At 41.3% G+C, this 21,127-nt stretch overlaps 2 protein-coding genes across 4 annotated transcripts in view; one reads left to right on the top strand and one right to left on the bottom strand.

Annotated features, from left to right (window-relative positions):
* The window catches only part of smyd1b (SET and MYND domain containing 1b), a 432,389-nt gene that overhangs the window by 215,057 nt on the left and 196,205 nt on the right, over positions 1-21,127 (bottom strand). The window lies entirely within an intron of this gene.
* Positions 1-21,127, top strand: part of fbxl17 (F-box and leucine-rich repeat protein 17) — a 226,453-nt gene that overhangs the window by 124,105 nt on the left and 81,221 nt on the right. Inside the window, exon 9 of one of the 2 annotated variants that reach the window (XM_082553440.1) lies at positions 5,328-5,415. The exons of the other annotated variant lie outside the window; for it this stretch is intronic. Coding sequence (XP_082409566.1) covers positions 5,328-5,379 — 52 coding nt within the window. The 3' untranslated portion in view covers positions 5,380-5,415. Of the gene's footprint in view, positions 1-5,327; positions 5,416-21,127 lie in introns of those variants that run through there. 2 annotated transcript variants of the gene reach the window in all.

Raw genomic sequence — 21,127 nt, forward strand, 5'->3', positions numbered from 1 at the left:
AATACATTGCCTCCTTTTTTATTAGTCATTACCTGCTTCAACCTCTAGCAAAGTTCTACACCTGCCACTAAAATTAGGCTTGAGTGGCAGTAATCCAGCTATTCAGTTATTTTTCTGAACTCACACTCAAACATTTTCAGCAGCTGCAGTCTGTTGTACTTTGGCCTGCATATTCATTTCAACATAAAGTTGAAAGAGTAAAAGCATGGTGTGCTGGTCTAGCTATTATACTTTACCTGTATTTACATTTGTTTAATCCCTTCAGGTGGAGTTTTTATTACAGAAAAGTGGCAAATGGAGTTGGAGAGTTGGAGAGACCGTGAGGGGGGAGCTTGATAGAAGGATGAACGAGAGAGAGAGAGATGGAGGCTGTGGGTGTCATTCGTTCCCACCTGATGCATGAGGAAAAAAAAAATAAACCCACTTGTTTTCACTGTTGCCAAATGACTGTCAGGCTCTGTGAGAGGATTTCATCATTCTCTTCCATCCTTGTCATTAGTTCACCTGCCTCTTCAGCCCGCTCAGTGATTGTCTCTGATTGGACATATTTATCTCTGACTACTGTGGTAACCATTAGCGTTGGTGGTGTGGAGAGGTGGCAGTTTGACTAATCAGTTGTATCTGCCCTTGGTATAATGTTTTGTGTGCCTCTCGGTGTGTACAGCCACATTCAGAACTGTTGATTGTGTGTGTACGTTTGACTGAGTATTGCCAAGAAGAATATAAAGCAGCGAGCTGAACAATCAAAGGGGGTAGGGCGGATGGAAATTTGCAGCGAAAAGAACTGAAGAACTGTACAAAATCAAAGGATGTCAGTTTTTCAGAGGCAGAGCCAAGCTGTTAATCAATCCAACTGTCAGCGGCCCAGGCCAATCTCTTCCCACTCATTTGCTGCTTCCTACTTCAGCTTGTTAGGTCTCTTGTGTGTTCTTTCACCCCTAAACCTACACCTGAAACATTTTTCAAAAGCAGTTTCAATACTGTAGAAAAGTGTGCAAGGGGAGTTAGGTCTAATGCATATTCTTCCATAAGAGAGCAAGAAAAACTGTGTACTCGTCTGCTCTTCCCACATACTGTATAACTCTGAATCATCACGAAGTAGATATGCACTGGTTGGAAGAGAACAACAACAACAAAAAAAGGAAGCAGATAGTGGAGGAAAAGGGAAATTAGGAAGAAGGAGCTGGGAAAACGTGGAAGTTGATAAAGAAGGCAAGAAGGGTGTGTGGTGGGTAATAATAAGAGGATAGAAAGATAGTGAGAGAGAAGGCATCTTTATTCTAATGTGGCCCTGCCTGTGCTTCTGTACGCCATCCTGAAAAGATGAATTTGCTGCTGTTATTTATATTTATGAATTCATGCCATTTGGCCCAGTGTGAAATGATGGGTCATTCTCGTGCAACAAGACGCGCTGGTGCTGAATTTACAATCACCCACACCAACTTCCCCCTTTCTCCCCATCTCCACCTTCCTCTTCCGTCTCTCCTCATTCCGCATGCCTCAACCTGCTGAATATGGATGGAACTGAAGGGATGGAAAGAGAAAAGAGAGGGACGGCGATGCAGAGGAGGAACATTTCTCTCACCGAGGTTGCCTCTGTCACCAGTTTCTCACCTAAGGAGATGTGGCACAGGAATTAATGGCATTCAGGAGCATGGTGAAATGGCTGCTGGCACTATGTATCTGTGTGTGTGCAAGCTACATGGGTGCAGCAGGTGAAATTCAGAGTATAGTCCCCCGAGAGTCTCAATCTGTGAAAATACACATGCAGACACTCAGAAGTGATGGTCAGTGAATGAATGAGGCTGATCTGCCTAAAAAATGTTAGAAGAGATGGTTTTTTTCCATTTAAAGATGACTGTTTTTTACTTAGTTATAGGTATTATGAGTAAAAGCTATTATACTGCTATTCAAACAGGGGAATGGGGATGGTAACAAACACAACCACGCACAGAGGCATGCACGGCTCTGATTTTAATGGTGATGTATTGATGTACCCTGAAGAACAAGGATAACCGCAAAAGACCTATCACAAGTGTTTTCAGAATTGGAAAATTGTACAGCTTCGCTTTATAAGTTCTTACACAATTATATTTTTTCTTTTTGCAGAATATGTTTGGAACATTTTTCTTTTTAGCCTAAGTGGCAGCGATGAAGTATACAGTACATTTCCAAATGGTTTTGTCTCATAAAGGGGAAACTTAATGAGGCATCAAGGCCCTTAATGTAAAAAGAGAAAAAAAAGAGAAGGCACTGGAAGTTAAGGAAAGCCATTCTGTCGTGAGTCAGATGTGCCTGTGTAACTTTAGGGGTAGCATTTCACTGCAGTACGGGCCAGTTGGATGCCTGTCAATAGCTTTAGTTTCCGCACAATGACATGTTACCTCAGCGTCTAGCTAGCTCAGCTGGTTCCATCATGCCAGGACTTGGCGAGGGGTGATATTTATAGGCATGACACTGCTCTCCCTGACCACGCTCTGACTGTTGGAGAGGCTTGTAAAGTGCCCCATGCTGCTATTTGTGGCATAAAAGCAAAGCGACCATTTGTTGTGTGACTGTCCAATAAAGCTTGCGTATTTTCTCATCTTTGTTGTGCAGATTATTGTTACCAAGTACATGTAAAAATGTCAAGAAGGTTTCTTCTTTTCCGTACTGTTAGATGCAACCAATATGAGGCTTGTTGACTCCTATAACAGTGTTTCCTCTTGGCTGCAAGAGCATACGAGTACTGTGCAAGGAGGATGGAGTGGTGGTGGAGATACAATTGCCAGTAAACAATCTTTAGTTTGCACTGCCAGCCAGTGAAAGTATTCAAACTTATGTGGTTAAGATGTGAGTGCAGCTGTTTAAAATTCATGAAGCATGTTATTAATAAGTTAGAATACAACTAATTGTGATATTTAGAATATAAAAGTGATATTGAGACTTTCTGAACACCATCTTCAGGCTGCAGTGCCTACAATGTCAACCCAGAGATTCAAGTTTTAAAAAAAATCATGTCATCAACAGCACTTCCAGTCTCAGCTCAGTAAATGTGTTTTGATCTGATCTATTTACCCAACATTACAATGATTAATGTTAAAGTAGTGCACTTGGTTTGATTTTAAAAGGGTGAGGCTCTGACATGTCCTTGAGATGCAGCGCCTGTGTTTGAGGGATAGGACATGGAAGTCAATGGGGAGCATCGTTATTTACTCCTTTCACTTGTGCTTGGAGTTCTCGCTTTCATATTTCTGAATATCCGTGAGTTTTCATGTCTTGGATACAGAATATCTTTGAACCCATTTATCCAGAACTGAGGTGGCCTCTCGGGTGGCCAGTCAGATCGTAGGCGTGGCGCTACATTTATCGGGAAAAGCATTATCCGTATGAAATAAAACTCACATTTTAAAAGTTATTTTATTGGTTTTGGTGTACTTTCAGGCACAATATTTAGTTTCCAGTAAGAACAGAAGGCTAAAGGCTGTTAGAGGTTTACTTTCCCCTGGGCTGTGTTGTTAATCTGAACAAACAGACACATAATCTTTGTGTCTTGTAAAGGCACGTCTAGCACTACTTGCTCTGACGATAATTAGTTTTTTGAAGTTATTGCTTACTCCTCACTTTATTCATTTCCGTGATTACATTTCCCCCCCCCCCTAAAAAAATGTTTTTCATAAAACGAAAAGCTGATTTTCGGTAAACTTGCTAGAATGAGACGGACATAGTCAGGGCAGCAACAGTTGAAATTGCTACTGTTCTTAATTGGCTCAAACACGTGCAATTAACAATGATTGCAATCAGCAGAGGCAGCCCAGAGTTGAGCAGCCCAGTGTTAAAGTATATTATTATAGTCATTAGTGGCTGCAATTACACTGCTCTGCACCCTGTGTGTTAACCACAGTTTTGCACGTATTACTTTCCCTCAGGAGGTTTTTGATGTGCCTGCAACTTTACTCATTCATGTTCTTTGTTTGTGTTTTTTATGTGATGAAATCCATCTCTATAGCTGTTATTGTCGGCTCACAACAAACAGACAAGGATAAACTCGTCCAACTTTCACTCCATGTCTATGTCCTTTATTTTGTGTGTGTGTGTGTGTTTGCTTGTTTGTGAGGGACTTACAACAGTTGGTATGAGGCTGCCTGGCTTATTCGGGCCAACTGGAAAATAGTGAGAATAATCACTGGGTTTATGGAGATTTACTTTGCTTTAATGTGCAGCAAAAATATTTATTTTATGGAAAGACAGCCTTAAAGTGGTGCAGAAAGACGCGGGCTTCTTTTCCAGCACTGCGGCTAGGCATCGGTGAGAGCACGATTTTTATCATTTTAATATACACCATTTTAGAGTAGATGTGTGACCCATTATTCTCTGTATTGCACATCAGCAGACACAGAAGGACAGGCACGCAGAGGGAACGGGAGAACGAGCCAGACTGAGCTTGTACATATTTTTCCTTTCTCGCTTTTACAGTGCGAGGAGCTCAAACAACAAAACAAGATACCTGAATACATTAAAAAAAAACAAGAGAACATTACCCAACAACCCCCCTCCTCTGCCCAGCAGCATCATAATGTAAAACAAATTCGAACAAAGCCTTGTGAAATTGAAATAAGCCTCTTTCGGAATCAGCCTTGGAATTAGTTTATTAGGCTCTAAAAGGGGCCTCGAAAGACTTAAAACCCCATTTTCACAGGGAAATTAGTTTTCAGAGAAAGATACATTGTTCACATTGGGAGATGATGAGTTGGTTTTACACAAAGGGGATTCTTTTGGCTGGGACTTCTATCAGATCAAGTCACCACAGGTAGTGCTTTTTTTTTTGTTTTGTTTGTCCGGATTAGTTTGCAGATAAAGCTGAGAATAAACAGCGCTTTGTGTGTTTAGACTAATTCCCTTTGCTATCTAAACTTGGGATTTTGTGAGGTTAAACTAGCTGAAGTTGTCAGAAAATTTATATAGACACATTCATTTTTTTTCTCTCCCTGAAGCAAACGCATACAAATTAAAAAGTGCCTACCTGTGTCGTTTCCCTAGTTTATAGCAGTCAGTAAGATTCACCCTGGACTCTAACGTATTTATCTATAGTGATTTCACACTGTTTACAACTTTCCCTATTGCCAGTACAATCCACAAAAACTTTAGTAATAAAGGCAGGAACTGTTTTAACATCCCGCAGTAAAAGTGTTTTTTTAATGCAAATTCCTGCAAATTGAAAAGCAGAACTTCAATAAGTGAATCCACACTGACGCACATAGACTATGCTTATACCTTTATTTACATGTTAACACTAGTAAATTAATGAATTCTCACATCCTGCAGTTTTTGTTGTGTTTTTATTGAAGGAGATGGATGGATGGTCGCAAACATGACAGAGGAAGGAATGGAAATTGGTGAGAGTAATGAGCAGTGATGGACAGATGGAGCGATAAGGATGGAGGGGAAGGCAGAGAAGCTTTTTAGGTGGATAGACAGATGGAAGAATTGATGGATGGAAGAATGCAAATTAATGGGTTTCTGAAGCATTTAGGCCCGTGTTCACAGTGAGAAAGGACTTTTAAAGGAAGGTAAAAAAAAAGGAGGAAGGACACCATTTCTGGACCCCAGCAAGCGCTTAGTGGATCCTCTCTTTCACCATTGAATAAACTCCACAGGTGAATAACAAAGAGCGCCTGATGGCCATGCATTCATCCTACGCTTTTAGTCATACACTTAAATGTTATTACCTATCAGAATAAAGTGAATTATTAATGCTGGAAAAGGTTTCTCTATTACCAAGATTTTTGCCTCAGCTGCTAACAAGAAAAGTTCCCTCTTCTTTACTTGCACTTGCCAATTAAAGTGTCTCAGAGTCTGATGATGATTCCGATAAGAGCGGTGAAACTGCGGGAGTGTGGCACCCGAAGATGTATTACTGATGGGCAGATTGTGAAAGTAATTGAAAGGAGGATTTGGAGTGAATTACAGCCACGGTAGCTGGCAGTGCCGATCGTGTCCTTGAGATGAGACGGCGTGATGCGGACCGCAAGGTGTGGCCGTGTGACATTAATTCACACATTACCATATCTGCCACACACATCTCATGCGGGAAGACATCTGTCCACCCTAGCTGTGTGTAAGATAGAAGTATGGGCAAACATTCATTCATGCGCTGACACACTCGCGCGCAGAGGTGTGGACCAGTGCCATCACAACTCTTCCTCTGCTCACAGTTGACCCGCTCCCTGAAAGACAAGTGGTATTGACAGAAGTATGTAGTTAGGGATGTAGCAGCAGTGTGCCTTTGTGCGCGCTTGCGTTCGGTGTGCAAAAAGTGGGTGTATCTGCCAGCGATAGGGGCCACACTCCCAGTTGTCATTTTATAACAGCTTGTAGACAAACTCATTACATCCAACACCTGCTCTCATCACGTACACCGAGGACGCGCAAGTGTGTGTGGGAAGCATGCGTGCAAGTCAAGTGTATGAATTCTCTATAATTTAGCTGCAGTCATCTATGTTTGAGTCTTCTTTGGCAGCAACTTGAAGTGACAGCTATTTTGTGCCTTTTAGAGATTGTTGATGTTTGAACCATCTTGTTCTGCAGCTTTGCTCAGTGAACAAGGGGCATCTTGTTCATATTTCCCTCTTCTTCGCGTTTTACTTTGTTTTCTGAGTTGCAAATTAGGAGCAGCAACTACACGAGTAACTGTCTTTTCCTAAGTGAATGCAGAACAAGGTCTCACACTGAGAAAAATTGCAGTTAACTTACAAAGAAGACAGACTGCCAGCTTCTGAGAGCTTTCTTGAGAAGTGGAGATGATGAAACGATGACACCCAACTTCAGCTGATCCTCCAGACCTCTTTTGTTGTCTTTGTTTTACCTGAGTTTTCGTCATTTAAACACAAATTACTAGTGAACAATTCTCATAGATTTTCTTTTTTTTCTTCTTTTTTTTTTTATAGCTGTGACAGAGTCATGAGGTTATTCACAAATTGGTATAACCCACATTCAGGCGTGCATCAGTCTGCAGCCAGATATTTAGAATCCATTTATACGAAGATTTTGGCAGTGACTGCATGTGATGGATGAATATAAAGTGTCCCTGCTCTGAGCTGTGGTGCAGGTAAACCTACCTTTACATACAGTAAGCCAGTAATCCAGACACATTTTTTCATTTAAGCTAATACATTTTGGGCAGATCAGCTAAAATTGAACATTCTTTTTTTTGTTTTAATTAATTTGTGAGATATTTGTTAGATATTACAACCAGAGCAATGGGAGATTTTGAGAGCGTTTGTATTTGTTGAGCCACTGGAAGGCTTTATTAACATATTAAAGTGTAGCCATTACCCTTTTTTGTTGTCAGATTATACCAAATAAATTTTAAAAAGACATTGCTTTTATTTTTTTCCCAAATAAAGTGTGTGGAAAGTGGAGGAGATGAGCAGTACAGGTTGCTACTGTACTCTTAATGTAGCCAAGCCTTCCCTATAATCCCTAAAAGTTGACAGGGGGATTAGAGGGATAATCCTCGTGTCTTTTCTTTTCCACCATCCTCACTACTGTTACCTTTCTTCTCATTTTCTCCCCCTTACTGTTCCGTCGCGACAAGACGCAGACAAGACAGCGCTAAAGAGAGAATCAGCACAAGAATTAGTGTGTCTGTGTGTGTGCGCGCATATGTGAAATGAAGTCCAGTGGGAGAATCCGAGAGGCTGAGAATAATTAGCTCCAGCCTAATGCCAGGTCAGCCTTTTGTAGCGTTCGTCTAGATACCGAGTTTATGCATACAGTGCGTGTGTGTAGGTGTGTGTTTCTCAATGTATGCTCATCCTTGCATGGGCATGCCCTATTCTAAACTGTTTACACTGAGGTGAACGCTGGCAGACAACATTGTGGTTATAGCGTTTATTCTTTCCCACTGCCCTTGACCAGTCTCTTAACACAGAGAGCAGAAAGATAAGAGAGGATTTACACACAATACTGAAGCCATTAGCGTCTGGCTTTTCTCCCCCTCTTTCGCTCTCTCTGGGGTTTGTTTAGTGTTATCAGATCCACTGGGATGTGTGGATGGCAGATTGAATGTCCACAGCCATGGAAAAGGCCAAAGATGTCTAACCTCCCATTCACACACTGCTATCCTCATCAACAGAGGGCCCTTTGTCCCACAGCAGTCAACGAGATGGACAGTACAAGATAATTGCATTTGGACAATAACCGTCTCCTCTGTTTGTTTGAATGCGTACAGTCTCTTTGGGATGAAACGGTAGATGAGTGCGGCTGTGCGGGAGGGAGGAGGGGTGAGTGATTCTGTTTGTTTGTCTTTGTGTGTCTCTGAATTTCTCTATCTGTATGCACGTATGAATGAATGGGCTCGATAAAAGATTTTTTGGAGCAACATCCAATGGCGAGCTGTCATCGTCTATCTCACAGGTTGAATGGTGACTGGCAGGGACTAGACAGTGAAGTCATAACTTGACTGATAAGATTCTTCAGGAGCTGCTATCGGACCCCCCTAAACCAGCAGGGAAGCCAAATGGAGCTGAATGGCAGCATCTCATTTCCTCCAATGATGTCATTTCTCTTTGATCCAGGTGCGATCTGGTGAAAAGCATGGGAACATGTGAATTTTACACAAATGTGCATGTGCGTTCGCAAATGATCCTAATTCAATATACTGAGATATTTTCAGGGTTATGTGTAAACTATAAAAAAACTATACACGTTATGTGAGGTTACCCATACTGTATGTTTATGAATAGATGGAAAGCCTGGAGTTTGTTTAACTGATATCATCTTTGTTCTCAGTGACTCTGACAATAATATCCACTTAGGCTGAAATTGTTTGTATATTGCCAAAGTTCAGGGCTATACAGTGAGCACTGTTTCACTGTTAATGGGTGTATTCAGTTTGCTTCAATTCAATTTAGTTTGCCTCAAGGCGCTTTATATTGTAAGGTAAAGACCCTACAGTAATACAGAGAAAACCCCAACAATCATATGACCCACTATGAGCAACCACTTTGGCAAAACTGGGAAGGAAAAGCTCCCTTGACAGGGATAAACCTCCAGTAGAACCAGGCTCAGGAAGGGCCGGTCATATGCCGTGACCGGTTGGGGTTAGGGGAGGAAGACAGGACAAAGACACTCTGTGGAAGAGAGCCAGAGATGAATAATTACTAATAATTAAATTCAGAGAGGTGTATAAACACCTCTTAATACTTCGTACACAGTGTTACAGAGAAATCTACGGATGATTGGATAACAGTGGAAAGGTCTGTGAGCTGAAACGATCTAGGAATGTATCACCAAATGCCGTTTCCACAGTGGCTCCCAACTTCTTTATTTGTCGGGGTTTTTTTTTACCCCCACCCCTGACATTAGTTAGGGAGCTGCTGCTCATGCACCTCGCAAAGCTCAAGATGTTGTGACGACCCTTAAAAACAACTTAATCACTTCATCATTTCTCAGTAAAAAGCAGTCAGTGTTTAACGAGAAAAAAAGGAAAGCGGAAATATAATCCCCTATTACTCGTAATGGCTGAAACGGGGTTGGGCATTGGTCCTGTGCAGAGACTACGGACAGCTTTGGTTATTATTGTCTGTTCACTGTTGTGAGGCAGCATTGTCGCAAACAGCCAGTCTGTGCGCTACTCTTGCTTGTGCTGTTTTTGGGCCATCAGCTAATCAGAGAGAGTGTGAAGTTATACAACATGCTACAACAAAACTGAGTGTTAAAAACAATTAAAAGTGTCCACTGCGGCCTCTGTGCATGTTTTTTAAGGATCTTTGATGGATTGCATGCTTTTTCCACTTGTGGTGAACTCAACTGTCGATCCTTTTCCTGTTCCAGCCCACCTATGAGCCAATCAGCATTTGACCTACGCACCTCTGACTTCTTCATATTGTCCTGGGAAAGTAGGAAATAGATGCAACAGTTTACTGGAAGAGGTGCAAACATAAATTGAAATACAGTATATAAGGCAAATTTTTCTACAAATCCAGAAAGCCATCCTTTCATTGAAACATTTCTGATGACGCTACGGTGAACAAATTAAGGACAAGCTGTATTTTAGTTGATCATTTTGCAAAAACCATGCAAAAGTATTAAAGCCTGATGTATCTTATGCTTCAGTGATCTTTCCTATTTTTTTGGCTTTGTTATGTGACGCTATCCCATTCAGATAAATGCCCATTTCCTTATTAGCGATGTGTTTGTTTGTGGTCGATCGCCTAATTTAAAATTACTCTCTCAGCCTTGGTTTTAACATTCATCTGTGGGTGGTTTATAATTACTAGATTTATTCCATCCACCTCTGACACCAAATCAGATTCTAGTCCCTCCACATCAGGCCAGCTGTTGAGCATAATGTTTTAATATATGACATTTTGTCTTAGATATAATTAACACGGACAGCTATTCAATCAGTACGGTTGCCTAATTTACTTGCTAAGACATAATAGGGAAGGGCGAGGTGGATTGTTTTGGTTTTGTAATGAATAGAGTGGTAAAGGGAAGGACGTCAGCCAATGCTGTCAATTATCACTGTTTTTTTATGAGCCATGTTTGACAGAGAAGAATCACAGCCGGCGTCTGGATCACTTTCTCACCTGCTCCGCCTTTCCTTCCTCTGGCTTTCTCCCATTCATTCTCCAGAGGCTCATTGTGCCTCCATCTCTTGGCCTTCCCTCTTTTCTACAAGACATCACTAACCCACACTAAATCTTCTTTATTTTTGGCTTCACCTTTTTATTCCATTGTTAATATATAAATACACTTCTTTTGTTTTATTTTTTTCCCCGTCTCCTGTCCTCTTCTTCTTCTTTTCAATACTATCTTATTTTCTTCAGAGGGTGTAGTGGGGTTGACAGGCAGTGAGCTCACAGTTGTAACCTCCCTGCCACCATGCCAGGCGAGGCGCCACTTGAGGGTTTGGCTGCAGATTGAATAGCTCCCAGAGATGTCATATCCAGACAGCCTCCCTGAATTACATTTCCTGGTCTTCCCTGCCTGGCTGCCTGCATACCTCCACCAATCAAAGTGGCCCAGAGTTGCCATGTGGCTGCCCACTCTGCTCTGCCTGTATTCTGTTTCTTTTCCTTCTTCTCTCGCTTTACCTCACCCCCCACCAGCACCCCCACTTACCATCTCTGGGGTATGTCCCTCACAGAAATTATTCCTTCACCACTTGTCGGGCAATCCAGGCACTTTGAGGCAGAACAGCAGATGGGCGATCTGATTGGCTGTCAGCTTATGTTTATTTCCTTGTTGTCAGGGTGTCAGATGAGATAAAACATTGTTCTGCTGCATTTGTCATGTTCTCTCTGTGGGGCTGATAAGAAATGAGAAAAGTTTAGGTTATAGGACATGTGGTTGAACAGATTGGGCCGCGGCTGTCAGAGGTGTTCCATTGTATAATTTTTAAAACAGATTTTTCTTTTTACTTTTGCTTGTTTTTCAATGTTAATCTTCTTTAGATATATACATAAACTTTGCTCCGTCAGCGTTCAGGAATTTTAATGATCCTGAATTTTAACTTATAATATCTTTCAGCAAAAAGCGATTATTACTTGTGTCATTGCAGGCATTAGATCACTCAAACAAACTTTGCATTAAAAGAAAAATTGGCAAAGAAAGGCATGCTTTTGCTTTTTATATATTCACACAGGAGTTGAGCTAAAAACTATAATAATCTTAGCATGTGTTTGGCTCAAGCCAGTGATCCTCACTGTGGGGTTTTTTGTTACTGTGTGTGACCTGAAAATGGGTTATGTGAGTCGGAGCTAAGAAGGAGCACACTGTGGTTTTACTACTTGCAAAGTAGAGCTCTGGCTCTTGGTTTCTTTTGATAAATTGATTAATGAGGAACAGCCTCAACTGTATGGGCTACAAACCCCATATACACGCATGACTTGTGCATGTAAATTCCAAAATAAAACACTTAAAGCATCCAGTGCCAACATCCAATTGCACCCTCTGGAATTGGATAAGGTTTGGCTTTGTAATCTAACAAACAGGTGGTGGATTAGGCATTCATACCCACACTACTGGCACACATAAACACAAACACACACACCTCAGGTGGTGGAGTGAGCTTCCATGCTGTGTGGATTTGTATCTAAGCCGAGACATAAAAGTGAACTGGCAGAATAGGAGGTGTGCCTCTCCAGCCCTCCAGTCTGCTGATTTGGGTTGAGTCTGTGTACATGTGTATTTGCACATGATTGCATAAGAAAATAATGTATTGAAGGAAGCAATTTTTTTTTGCTTTGTAGTGTGCGTCTCTGTGCACAAAATTCGGATTTTCTTTCTTTTTTATCAACCCCTCTGGCTTTTGTCAGAGCCTTTGCTCCACCCGTCCTTGAATGTTAGCTGGATACTCGTAGGTGCTGAAAAGATTTTGGATTACGGAGGATATTATTGTGGGTTGAAATATGTTAGCCTTTATGTGGGTGCATTATCACCCTGCACAATTAGGATTGTCTGAATTTACTCTGGATGACATCACATCTCATGGTGGAGGTGGTGAATGAATCACGGTCAGGGTTTATTTTATTGCTAGGTTAAAAGAGTCCACAGACACTTGCTCTTGCACGTACACACTTCCATTCACACACATATGCTCAAATATAAAATCACTTCATAATCTATGCAGCCATGTCCTGTGTGCAGACTTTATGTATCAGCATGTCTGCTGATTCTTACACAGACATGCAAACATGCTCACATGTCATTGTAATGCTTATGATGCTTGTTTATGGAGGTGGAAATTAGCATTCTCCGTGGTTGTGTCTCTCATAGGAGGGGAGGATACGGATTGTAAATCTTGTTGATCTGAGTACAATGGCTTCGTCTTGCAGTGATTGTGATACCACATCATCGCGTCTGCATGCTCACAAACTCGCACACAGTTGGTGTACCAAACCCCAGCTGCATAGCTCCCTGCGTTGCCTGTCTCCAACCCATGCTGAGTGTGTAATGAGCGGAGCTTGAGTAAGATTAAGGCAGATATTGTATGGGGTTGGAGGATTGGTTTCACTTTGAGTCTTAGTGTAGTGCCGGAGTTCACTCCAGTGCTTCTGCTGGCTGGCTGAATGACCAACAGGATCCCCACTGCTAGTCTCCTGTCATTTGTCATAGCGTTTTACTCAACACTGCTAATGTGTTTTGAGGCAAACACGCACCACTCATCAGGGGGTGTCTTTTCTTTGGAAATATGAACACTGTTGTAAACTCTAGAGAAGTACACTGGGGTGATGCCCATGAAAGGATGAGTGACAGTAGTAAAGAGGGGAAAAATGGCAAGGATAGAAGAATGCTTTATGGTGAGGAGAAAGGAAGGTTTTAGATATGTGATGGGGTTTCCTTGCTCCCTGTGAAGGAAAACAAGAGGGTAGAAGGGGAAGGGATTGTGAGAAGAAAATGATTTTATGAGGAGGAGAAACATCAAAGAAAGTACACGGGGATAGGAGAGCAAAAAGAGAGAGGGGGAGAAGAATGGGGCAGAGAGAAAAGAGGGCTAAACAGTAACAGAAAAGTTGAAAGACAGGAGAAAAGGATGGGATGTTCAGATGAAGGGCTGGAAAGCAAGAGACCCAAGACAAAACACTCAGAGGGTGAGATGGAGAGGAAGAAAGAGCGGGCCAAGCACTGCTATCATCTGGAATCTATAGAGAATGAATGGGCAGCATGAAGAGGCTATAATCACATCCATCAACAACACTGTCTATTACAGCCTGTTCTTCTTATTCTACTTTGTCTTCCTCCCTCTGTCTCCCTAAACCACCAGCTCTGGTCAATTCTCCGGCACACTAAAAAGAAGATCTTTGTAAAGAGAACGCTGTAATATCACTAGTTATGCAAAGAAAAAAGATTAAAGGCTGTACATCTGGCTCCCAATCCTCTTGGGCTACAAGATGTGTCATCCATCATTTTTCCATGTGACTGTAAACTTTACTGACATGATTAGAAAGACAAAGATGGATACAAAAACAACCCAGAAGGCATAAACAAGAGTGATTAACCCCTGTGTTTGGTATTCTTAAGTACGAGGACAGAGTAAGGATTTATATACTGATTTAGGTAATATAGTGTGAAGGAAATAATAATAGCTGAAATAATTGTTGATGCTGGGAGCCCTGTCAAAATACCGGTCCAAATTCTCCCATATGGCTGTAATTGGGTTGAGATATGCTGATTTGGAATGCCAAACATGTTATTCAGATGATTATTATACTCATCAAATCATTCACACACTGTGGGTGTGGACGTTGGCATCATGGTAGATGGAGCTCCCATCAGAATAGAAAGTTATTTTTATAGGATAAAGATGAGTTGGAACTACTTTCTACTGATTTGCAGTCCCACTTTGCTTAGTAGCCAAATCATGCCCGCGCAATGAACCCTACATAGCAGAGCCATTGGATCGCCTCAGTTGAGGGCTCATGGGTTCAGGTTCTTGACTGTAATTTGTCACCCACCTGTAAACAATCTGCCCTAGTGCACTTATCATACAAATACGTTGTGGATGGAAAGCCATAGCTTAAACCCTATACTTAGCTAGCAGTAATCCAGTGAAAGTGTTACCTGATCAAGACCATTTCAGTAAATTGACTTTGCTATCAAGCTAATAGATTGTGCTAAACGTGGCATGAGCCATGAAGAGAAAGAGATGGTGATGATCAAGAGCTGTTGCATGAGGCTGATAGGACAGCAACTTGAAGGGGGATAAACCCCATTCTTGTCCTCCTTCCCCCATAGTTGTCTGTTTCTTCCCTTCTCCTATAGCACGTAAAACTCTTCACTTTCTCTTGGCGGGGGATCAAACGGAGCGTTCTGTTGGGAAATTCATTTAGGATTCTGGCATTTTTCAGGGGGTGTTTGGGCCAATGGGCTGGCGAGCAAAGCAACATCTGTTTTCATGAATACTTAATGGCCGTGTGTCACCAGAGTCAAACGGCTGCTCTGAGAGACGCTCCCACTGTTATTACCATCATGGATATTTAGCCACCGGTTTCTCATTAGGATGTTTCTCTCTCCTGTCCCCACAGAGGGAACAATTGGATTAGCAGCTAGTTTTTACAGTATGTGGTAGAGCCCTCTCCCTATACTACAGGTTATTTATTTTTTTACGTGGGGGTTTTATTTGTAGTGTGACGCGTGCGTTTTATTGGTAAGAGGTGATACTTTAATATTATAACACCAAGGGAATGTGAAAGCAATTTGCGCTGTAAATCAAAGAGGACAATTCAGTGATATTATCCTGTAGGTGTAGGTGTTAGGGTGTAAAAAGAAAGCGAGAGGAATCCTCCGCCTGCTTTAGCTCGGGCAGTAGCAACTGTCAGCAAATCTGTCTGGAAACTTGTAGCTTAGAGCGAGTATAGTTTGTAAGACAGTACTGCTGCTTTTCAGCTTTCTCTTAGTTTTGCTCATCTCGGTGCAAAGATGGTGCCCTGGGTCATGGGGGTGATGATCAGGTCAATGTGAACTCTCCACAAATCAAGTCAGAGACCAAAAGTCAGGCATGAATGTTGCCAGGATGAGGCACAACTTCAGGTTCAATTTTTAAAAATTGAAGAGATACAGATTATTGTTTTGCATAATCTCCTATTCCTGTTTTGTAACTTCATCTTAGAATTATTTGGGGCTTTGTTTTCCTGGCACAACAGCAGTATTCAGCAGCAGCAGTTGTGTGTGTGTGTGTGTGTGTGTGGTATTGATGATTGTTTTACTAGACATGTTGAAGTAGTTTCATGGACAAGCAGCGTCTCGTAAAATGATGAGGCACAGTGTATTGATGTGATCTGGCATATTTGTGGTTGTAATGCGGTTGTCATGCTCGAGCCCTCTATTGCACTCTCCTCCCTTTTTGGTGTTCTCTCTTTTCTCGTCTCCCTCTCGTTTAAGTACAGTATTCTTGTGTGCGCTCTGTGATGCGCAGCCTGTCATAGCATATTCTGCTCACATTGTTCACTGTCAGTGGGAAAATAGAATGTTTTGTAAGTTTCAAGGAAAACCTACTGAACATCCTAGGTGACAGAAGTGTGCTGAATGTGTTCAAAGGATCGCAGAAGCCATTTTCACCATCGATCAGCAACCCTGTCCAGTTCGGAATCTACTGTTTCTCCTCTTCCAGAGTCTTTAGAGCAGTGTGAGTCCATTGATTAAGCTTTGTCATCTTGGTGTGGGTGCGGGTAAACCAGTGATCGTAATGAAGCTGAGTCCATCCAGCCAAGCTGCAGGAGCAGTGAGCACTAGCACCAAAAATGTAACAGTTCATTTGTTCTCAACAGGAGTCGGCTTATGAGGCAAATTCACCGTAATTAAAGCCATTTCGTGTAATTGAAGTATTCGTCTCTCTATCATAGTAGCAAGAAAATTACATACTGCAGTACGACTTGTTGGACCATTGTACAGAATTTATTGTTGTTAAATTCAGTGGCCTTCTTGCTCTTCACCCCCACACCACCCCCCCAGACACACATTCCCCTTCTCCTTTCCTCTTCATATCCATTAGCCTAATGAACACCCTCCAATTTCCTGCCACCATCACAAACGTGGCACACAGTATTGTTCTCTTGTCTGTGTGCGGACATATGCCTAAGTGGTGCGCACACACTCATGCACGTGTTTGTCATGTTTGCATGTGTGTTTGACAGAGGAAACGGGCAGGAAAGAATGGGTTGATAAGCTCTCATTAAAATAGATGGCAGTAATCAAAGTGCAGAGCAATTAGCTTTGGCTGAGTTGGCGGAGGGTGTATACCGTGTGCCACTGTGTCAGGCATATTGGTAAACATCGTAATAGTTCACCTCTCTCTGCATGTGGACATGGAGCAGAAGAGTTATGATATGCAGCCCTAAGGGGCACGCTCACCTCAATTTATCAAAGTCAGACTGGCTATTTTCTTCAGAGCCTGAAACAAGATTCTGTTATTAGCTAGTGCTTATTGGTTGTATTATCTCTGCAGGAGAAATCGCATTTAATCATAGTGAAATGTTATTGTGTGCTTTTGGACAGCATTTCAAAGAAATAGGGACCTGCTTTAATGTCAGAAACAGAAAAAAAATGTTCTGACTCAGTAATTTCTATTAATATTTGAGTCAATCAAACTTTTTCTTTCAGAGATCCATAAAAACAAACAAGATGTCTCATAAAAAATAAATAAGAATACACTCAGGTTAACTTCCCACAAATGGTCAACTCTACCAGTGTTTCTACAGTAGAGACCGATAGATAACATGTTTAGCAACACAACACATAAGAGAAATCATTACACGACCAAAGTTATTGTGACCACGTGCAATGAACTAACAACCTTGTTGCCTTTGAAAGCGGTATCAGATCTGCGACCGCTGGTTGGCATCTTCAAAACAACCTTGGTGCATTAAGACGGAGTCAGTCTGCTATTAGTTTGCGATTGAATCGATCAGGTTGGCACTTACATGCAGTCTCTTTGTTATAATAGCGCAATTAACTGTGGTTAATTAACTGGCAAAAATGAAAACGTAAATTCAGAAATTCCTCCATAAATAGTGGTACTCGGAGGCCTGAAACAATATTCTGTTGCTTTTATATGGAATTATTACCAGAATGCAACCAGCAGAGTCAAGTCCACTTTAGCCGAACCATTTCATTATAGGTGAGTTGCACTGAACAATGCACACGATCTCGGATTGCGTTATCAATCTGTCTTCTATTATAAATTAGAAGGTAATCATTTGCAAACGTTTTCCAATGTGTGTGAGTGTAATTGCAGTCAGTCTGGATTGGACCACGATTGGTACCTGTTACCGATCAATCTATGCAATTTCCGTGGGCTCAAAAGTGGTTACCACAACTACTATTACTAACCCTACTATAAAATGCACTATCAGTGCGTTTTATAATTAAATTGATTACAATTTCATTAATTAGTAATTAATTAGCAAAAGTCCTTTAATGATAAAAAGGCTATTATTCATTTTAGCAGAGTTTAATACTGAAAGGTTTTAACCAATTTTCTCTTCTTCAAGCTGACCGAATAAATAAATAGTGTGTAGGAAAGCAGATGCATCCACTACTTTTATTCCACACAGTGACATCTATCATGGGCAACCATCTCTGTCTTAACTGATCGTCTCACATGGGCAGAGATTCACCAACCTTCTCTCACTCAGACACACAGGCAGCACGCCACTGTGTCAGCTCAGACCTGAGGCTGTAAGTGTTATCACCATCTGCCACGGGGCAGTGCTCATCTTCTCCTGGGTTATTTATTGTGTTATGGCTGCAGTGGGTTGACTGTGGAGGCAGATAGGGGCATGGCATTGCTTTACAGAACCCGGTTATTCATTTACAGGTGAGTATCTCACTTGCATGTCCTCAGGGAAACTACTTAGGTGCAAGAGAGAGGAGGAAGGAGTAGCAGAGGAAGTGTGGAAAGATGCGTGAGTGATGTCAGCCCAGTTTGGTTTCTGCTGGCAACCGAAAAGCGGCTTTAAAATACTGTTTGTGCATGTGCATCACGGAGGCCCGTCAGTGTTGGCAAGGCAACAGGCTGTCCATTTGGATGAACTTCAAGTGAATAACTGCCACTTAACCTCACAAAGTGCTTAGTTGGCTTTTTCACTCTAGTTTCTGATGGAAATACGGACCGGTTTGTAAGTGACACTTGTTCTTGGGGATTGTCGTCCAGGAGTTTACGGTTGAATTTATATCAAATGTCAATGAAAGTCTGATGCAGTTTTGAATTCAGTTTTATTACCCAAACTGCCAAATTGTTATTTACTCAGAGCAGGACTGTGTCTCTTTACTGTAACTTCTACCACTTACTTTGGAAACTTATTTTTTTAGCCTGTGATTACAGCTGGAGAAAATGTTTATTTAAATAGCAGGCTTCACAGCGGATAAGAGAAGACAGGGGCACAGAGGTCTTTATGTTTCTCCTTTCTGTTGGTTGGCTTAAAAAGGGTGTTTTAGTCCTTGCTTTGCTTTCCCAGACAAACCAAAAAAAGCACAGGTTGTGGAGGAAAGACGAGATTGATGGGCATTTATGGCTCCAGTTATGATCCCATCGGCACATTCTTGAGCAGGCCGATGACAACCTGCTGGAATGCTCTACCGTTTTGTTGAGTCGTTTGAAAACATGATTAACTGTAGTGGAACACAATAGGAATGTGATTCTCATCACAGCAGTGGGTATGGCAGGCTAGTCTGGGAAGTCATCCAGGCCCTAATTGTTGAAGCAGACTCTGATTCAGACGGCTTGAACTTACACACACGTACACCGAATGCACACAAATAGACACAATTGTATCCGCGTATCAAGTTTGAGATCAGTGTTGATCCATTAAAGGGGAGAAAAGAAAAACAAAGGAAAAGGAGTATCCAGAGACTTTGAGGAATTGTGCTAACAGATGATTCAGGTTAGCTGATGTCAATGTGCTTTTAGAAGGTTCAGATGTATCAGAAACAGAGCCTGCTGGGGTTATAAGTAAGTTGCATAAAGTAAGCACTGGCTTTCTCTCCACTTCTTGTCAAAGCAGGTGTCAGTGTTTGTAACGATAAATGTCCTGCTGGTCATTTAAAATAAAACACATGAATAAATTGTATGGGCAGCACTCAGATAAAGTGGTGCTGTTTGTGTTTTGTATTGTTTTAAGAAATGCAACACTTTGTGGTCATGGCAAATGGTTTGCATGGCTCTTAGATAGATGTAATGTTATATAATATAATGTTATATAATATATATTTTATTCCCTTAGGTTTCCACAGAGGTCAGAACAGGCTTTCATTGGAGACTGCAAAAGCTGTCAAAAATAAATAAAGATGGGCCTGGCTGTGTGAGACAGAAAGCTTTTTTTTTTTTTTAGCTTGTGGTGCAAAAACATTAAGCAGCCAGGTGTGTGTTTTTGCATTGTAGATCACGAGAGAATCGACTAATTCTAGCAGAAAACCTAAGGGATGTTACCACATGATGAGAATGATGATGAGACAAAAGGACGACATGGCAGCTGCCTTTTTAAATTGCAAAGATGCTGAGGCTTATATAGAGTTGCAATTGTGTTTTCTTTTGCACTTGATTGCAAGTGTCTGAAGAAGAAAGCATACAGTTTGGAATATTTTGCATATTTAACTAACACCTTAACACAGTCCTGTTCGATGCATTTTGACAGATATATGTATTAGTGTCTATTGTGGAAAGTAAAAGAAAGACACATGAATGTTGCTCTCTGTGTGCGCACTGCTGAGAAAAGACGGGGAGATATGTTTTCAGTGTGTACTGATCTGCTCACTGTAAAACAGGAAAAAAAGATGTATTCATCTTCAGTAATACCAGGGCTGCAATAATACCAATATTATTACAGCGCAGGAGTATGTTGCACTCTGCTCTAAACATTAAACACATGAGACTGAGTAAAGAGCTACAGGACAGAGCCAAACTTTACTGTGCTCACAGCTTTGAGCCATCCACCTATACCTGTTTTGCTAACTTAGAGGCAACTACTGCACACATTGGGTGCAAAATACGGCATGCTTTTCGATGTTAAATTTACCATAGTTTGCACTTAATTTCATGCTGCAAACCTTAGTAACTTAGTAATGCAGTTAAGTTGGAACTCAGCTTACTTAGACTGATTACAAATTGTTGGCAGATTGTTGGCAGTATGTTTGCTTTAATAAATTAGATTGCACACCTTAATTGCAAATCTTTGCCAATCACTTTGGGAGTGATTACAGCTCGTCTGAGTTGGACTGAGACAGGTTGCCTGCAACAAAGCTGTGCAGAATCATCTTGCAAACAAACTACTTGCAATGACTCACAGACAGCTAAACCTGTAGTGTGACTAAAGCCTAAGCAACAGAACAGTCTGCACATATTAAATCAGCTCTTCAAAAGCAGTGAACATTTTCAATAAAATTTGAATTGCTTCATTTTAAAATTGTTGTTGCAATTCCTCAATATGAGGTATTTGCTTACTAAGGAGCTCTTTTAAGTTATTGGATATCTTTGAACCAATTGATACTAACCCAATGAAAAAAACATTATAAAATTCTTTTTCTTTTTTTTTGTGCATAGAGGATTCCAGAAACTCAATGCTGCACATCGCCTGTGGAAGCAGAACCCTGCTTCCTTGCTCGTGCTTATGGATTTATTGGTGATATAAAGAAAATTTACAGC

The sequence above is a fragment of the Aulonocara stuartgranti genome (genome assembly GCF_965226115.1).
Source record: "Aulonocara stuartgranti genome assembly, chromosome: 12".
Classification (NCBI taxonomy): domain Eukaryota; kingdom Metazoa; phylum Chordata; class Actinopteri; order Cichliformes; family Cichlidae; genus Aulonocara; species Aulonocara stuartgranti.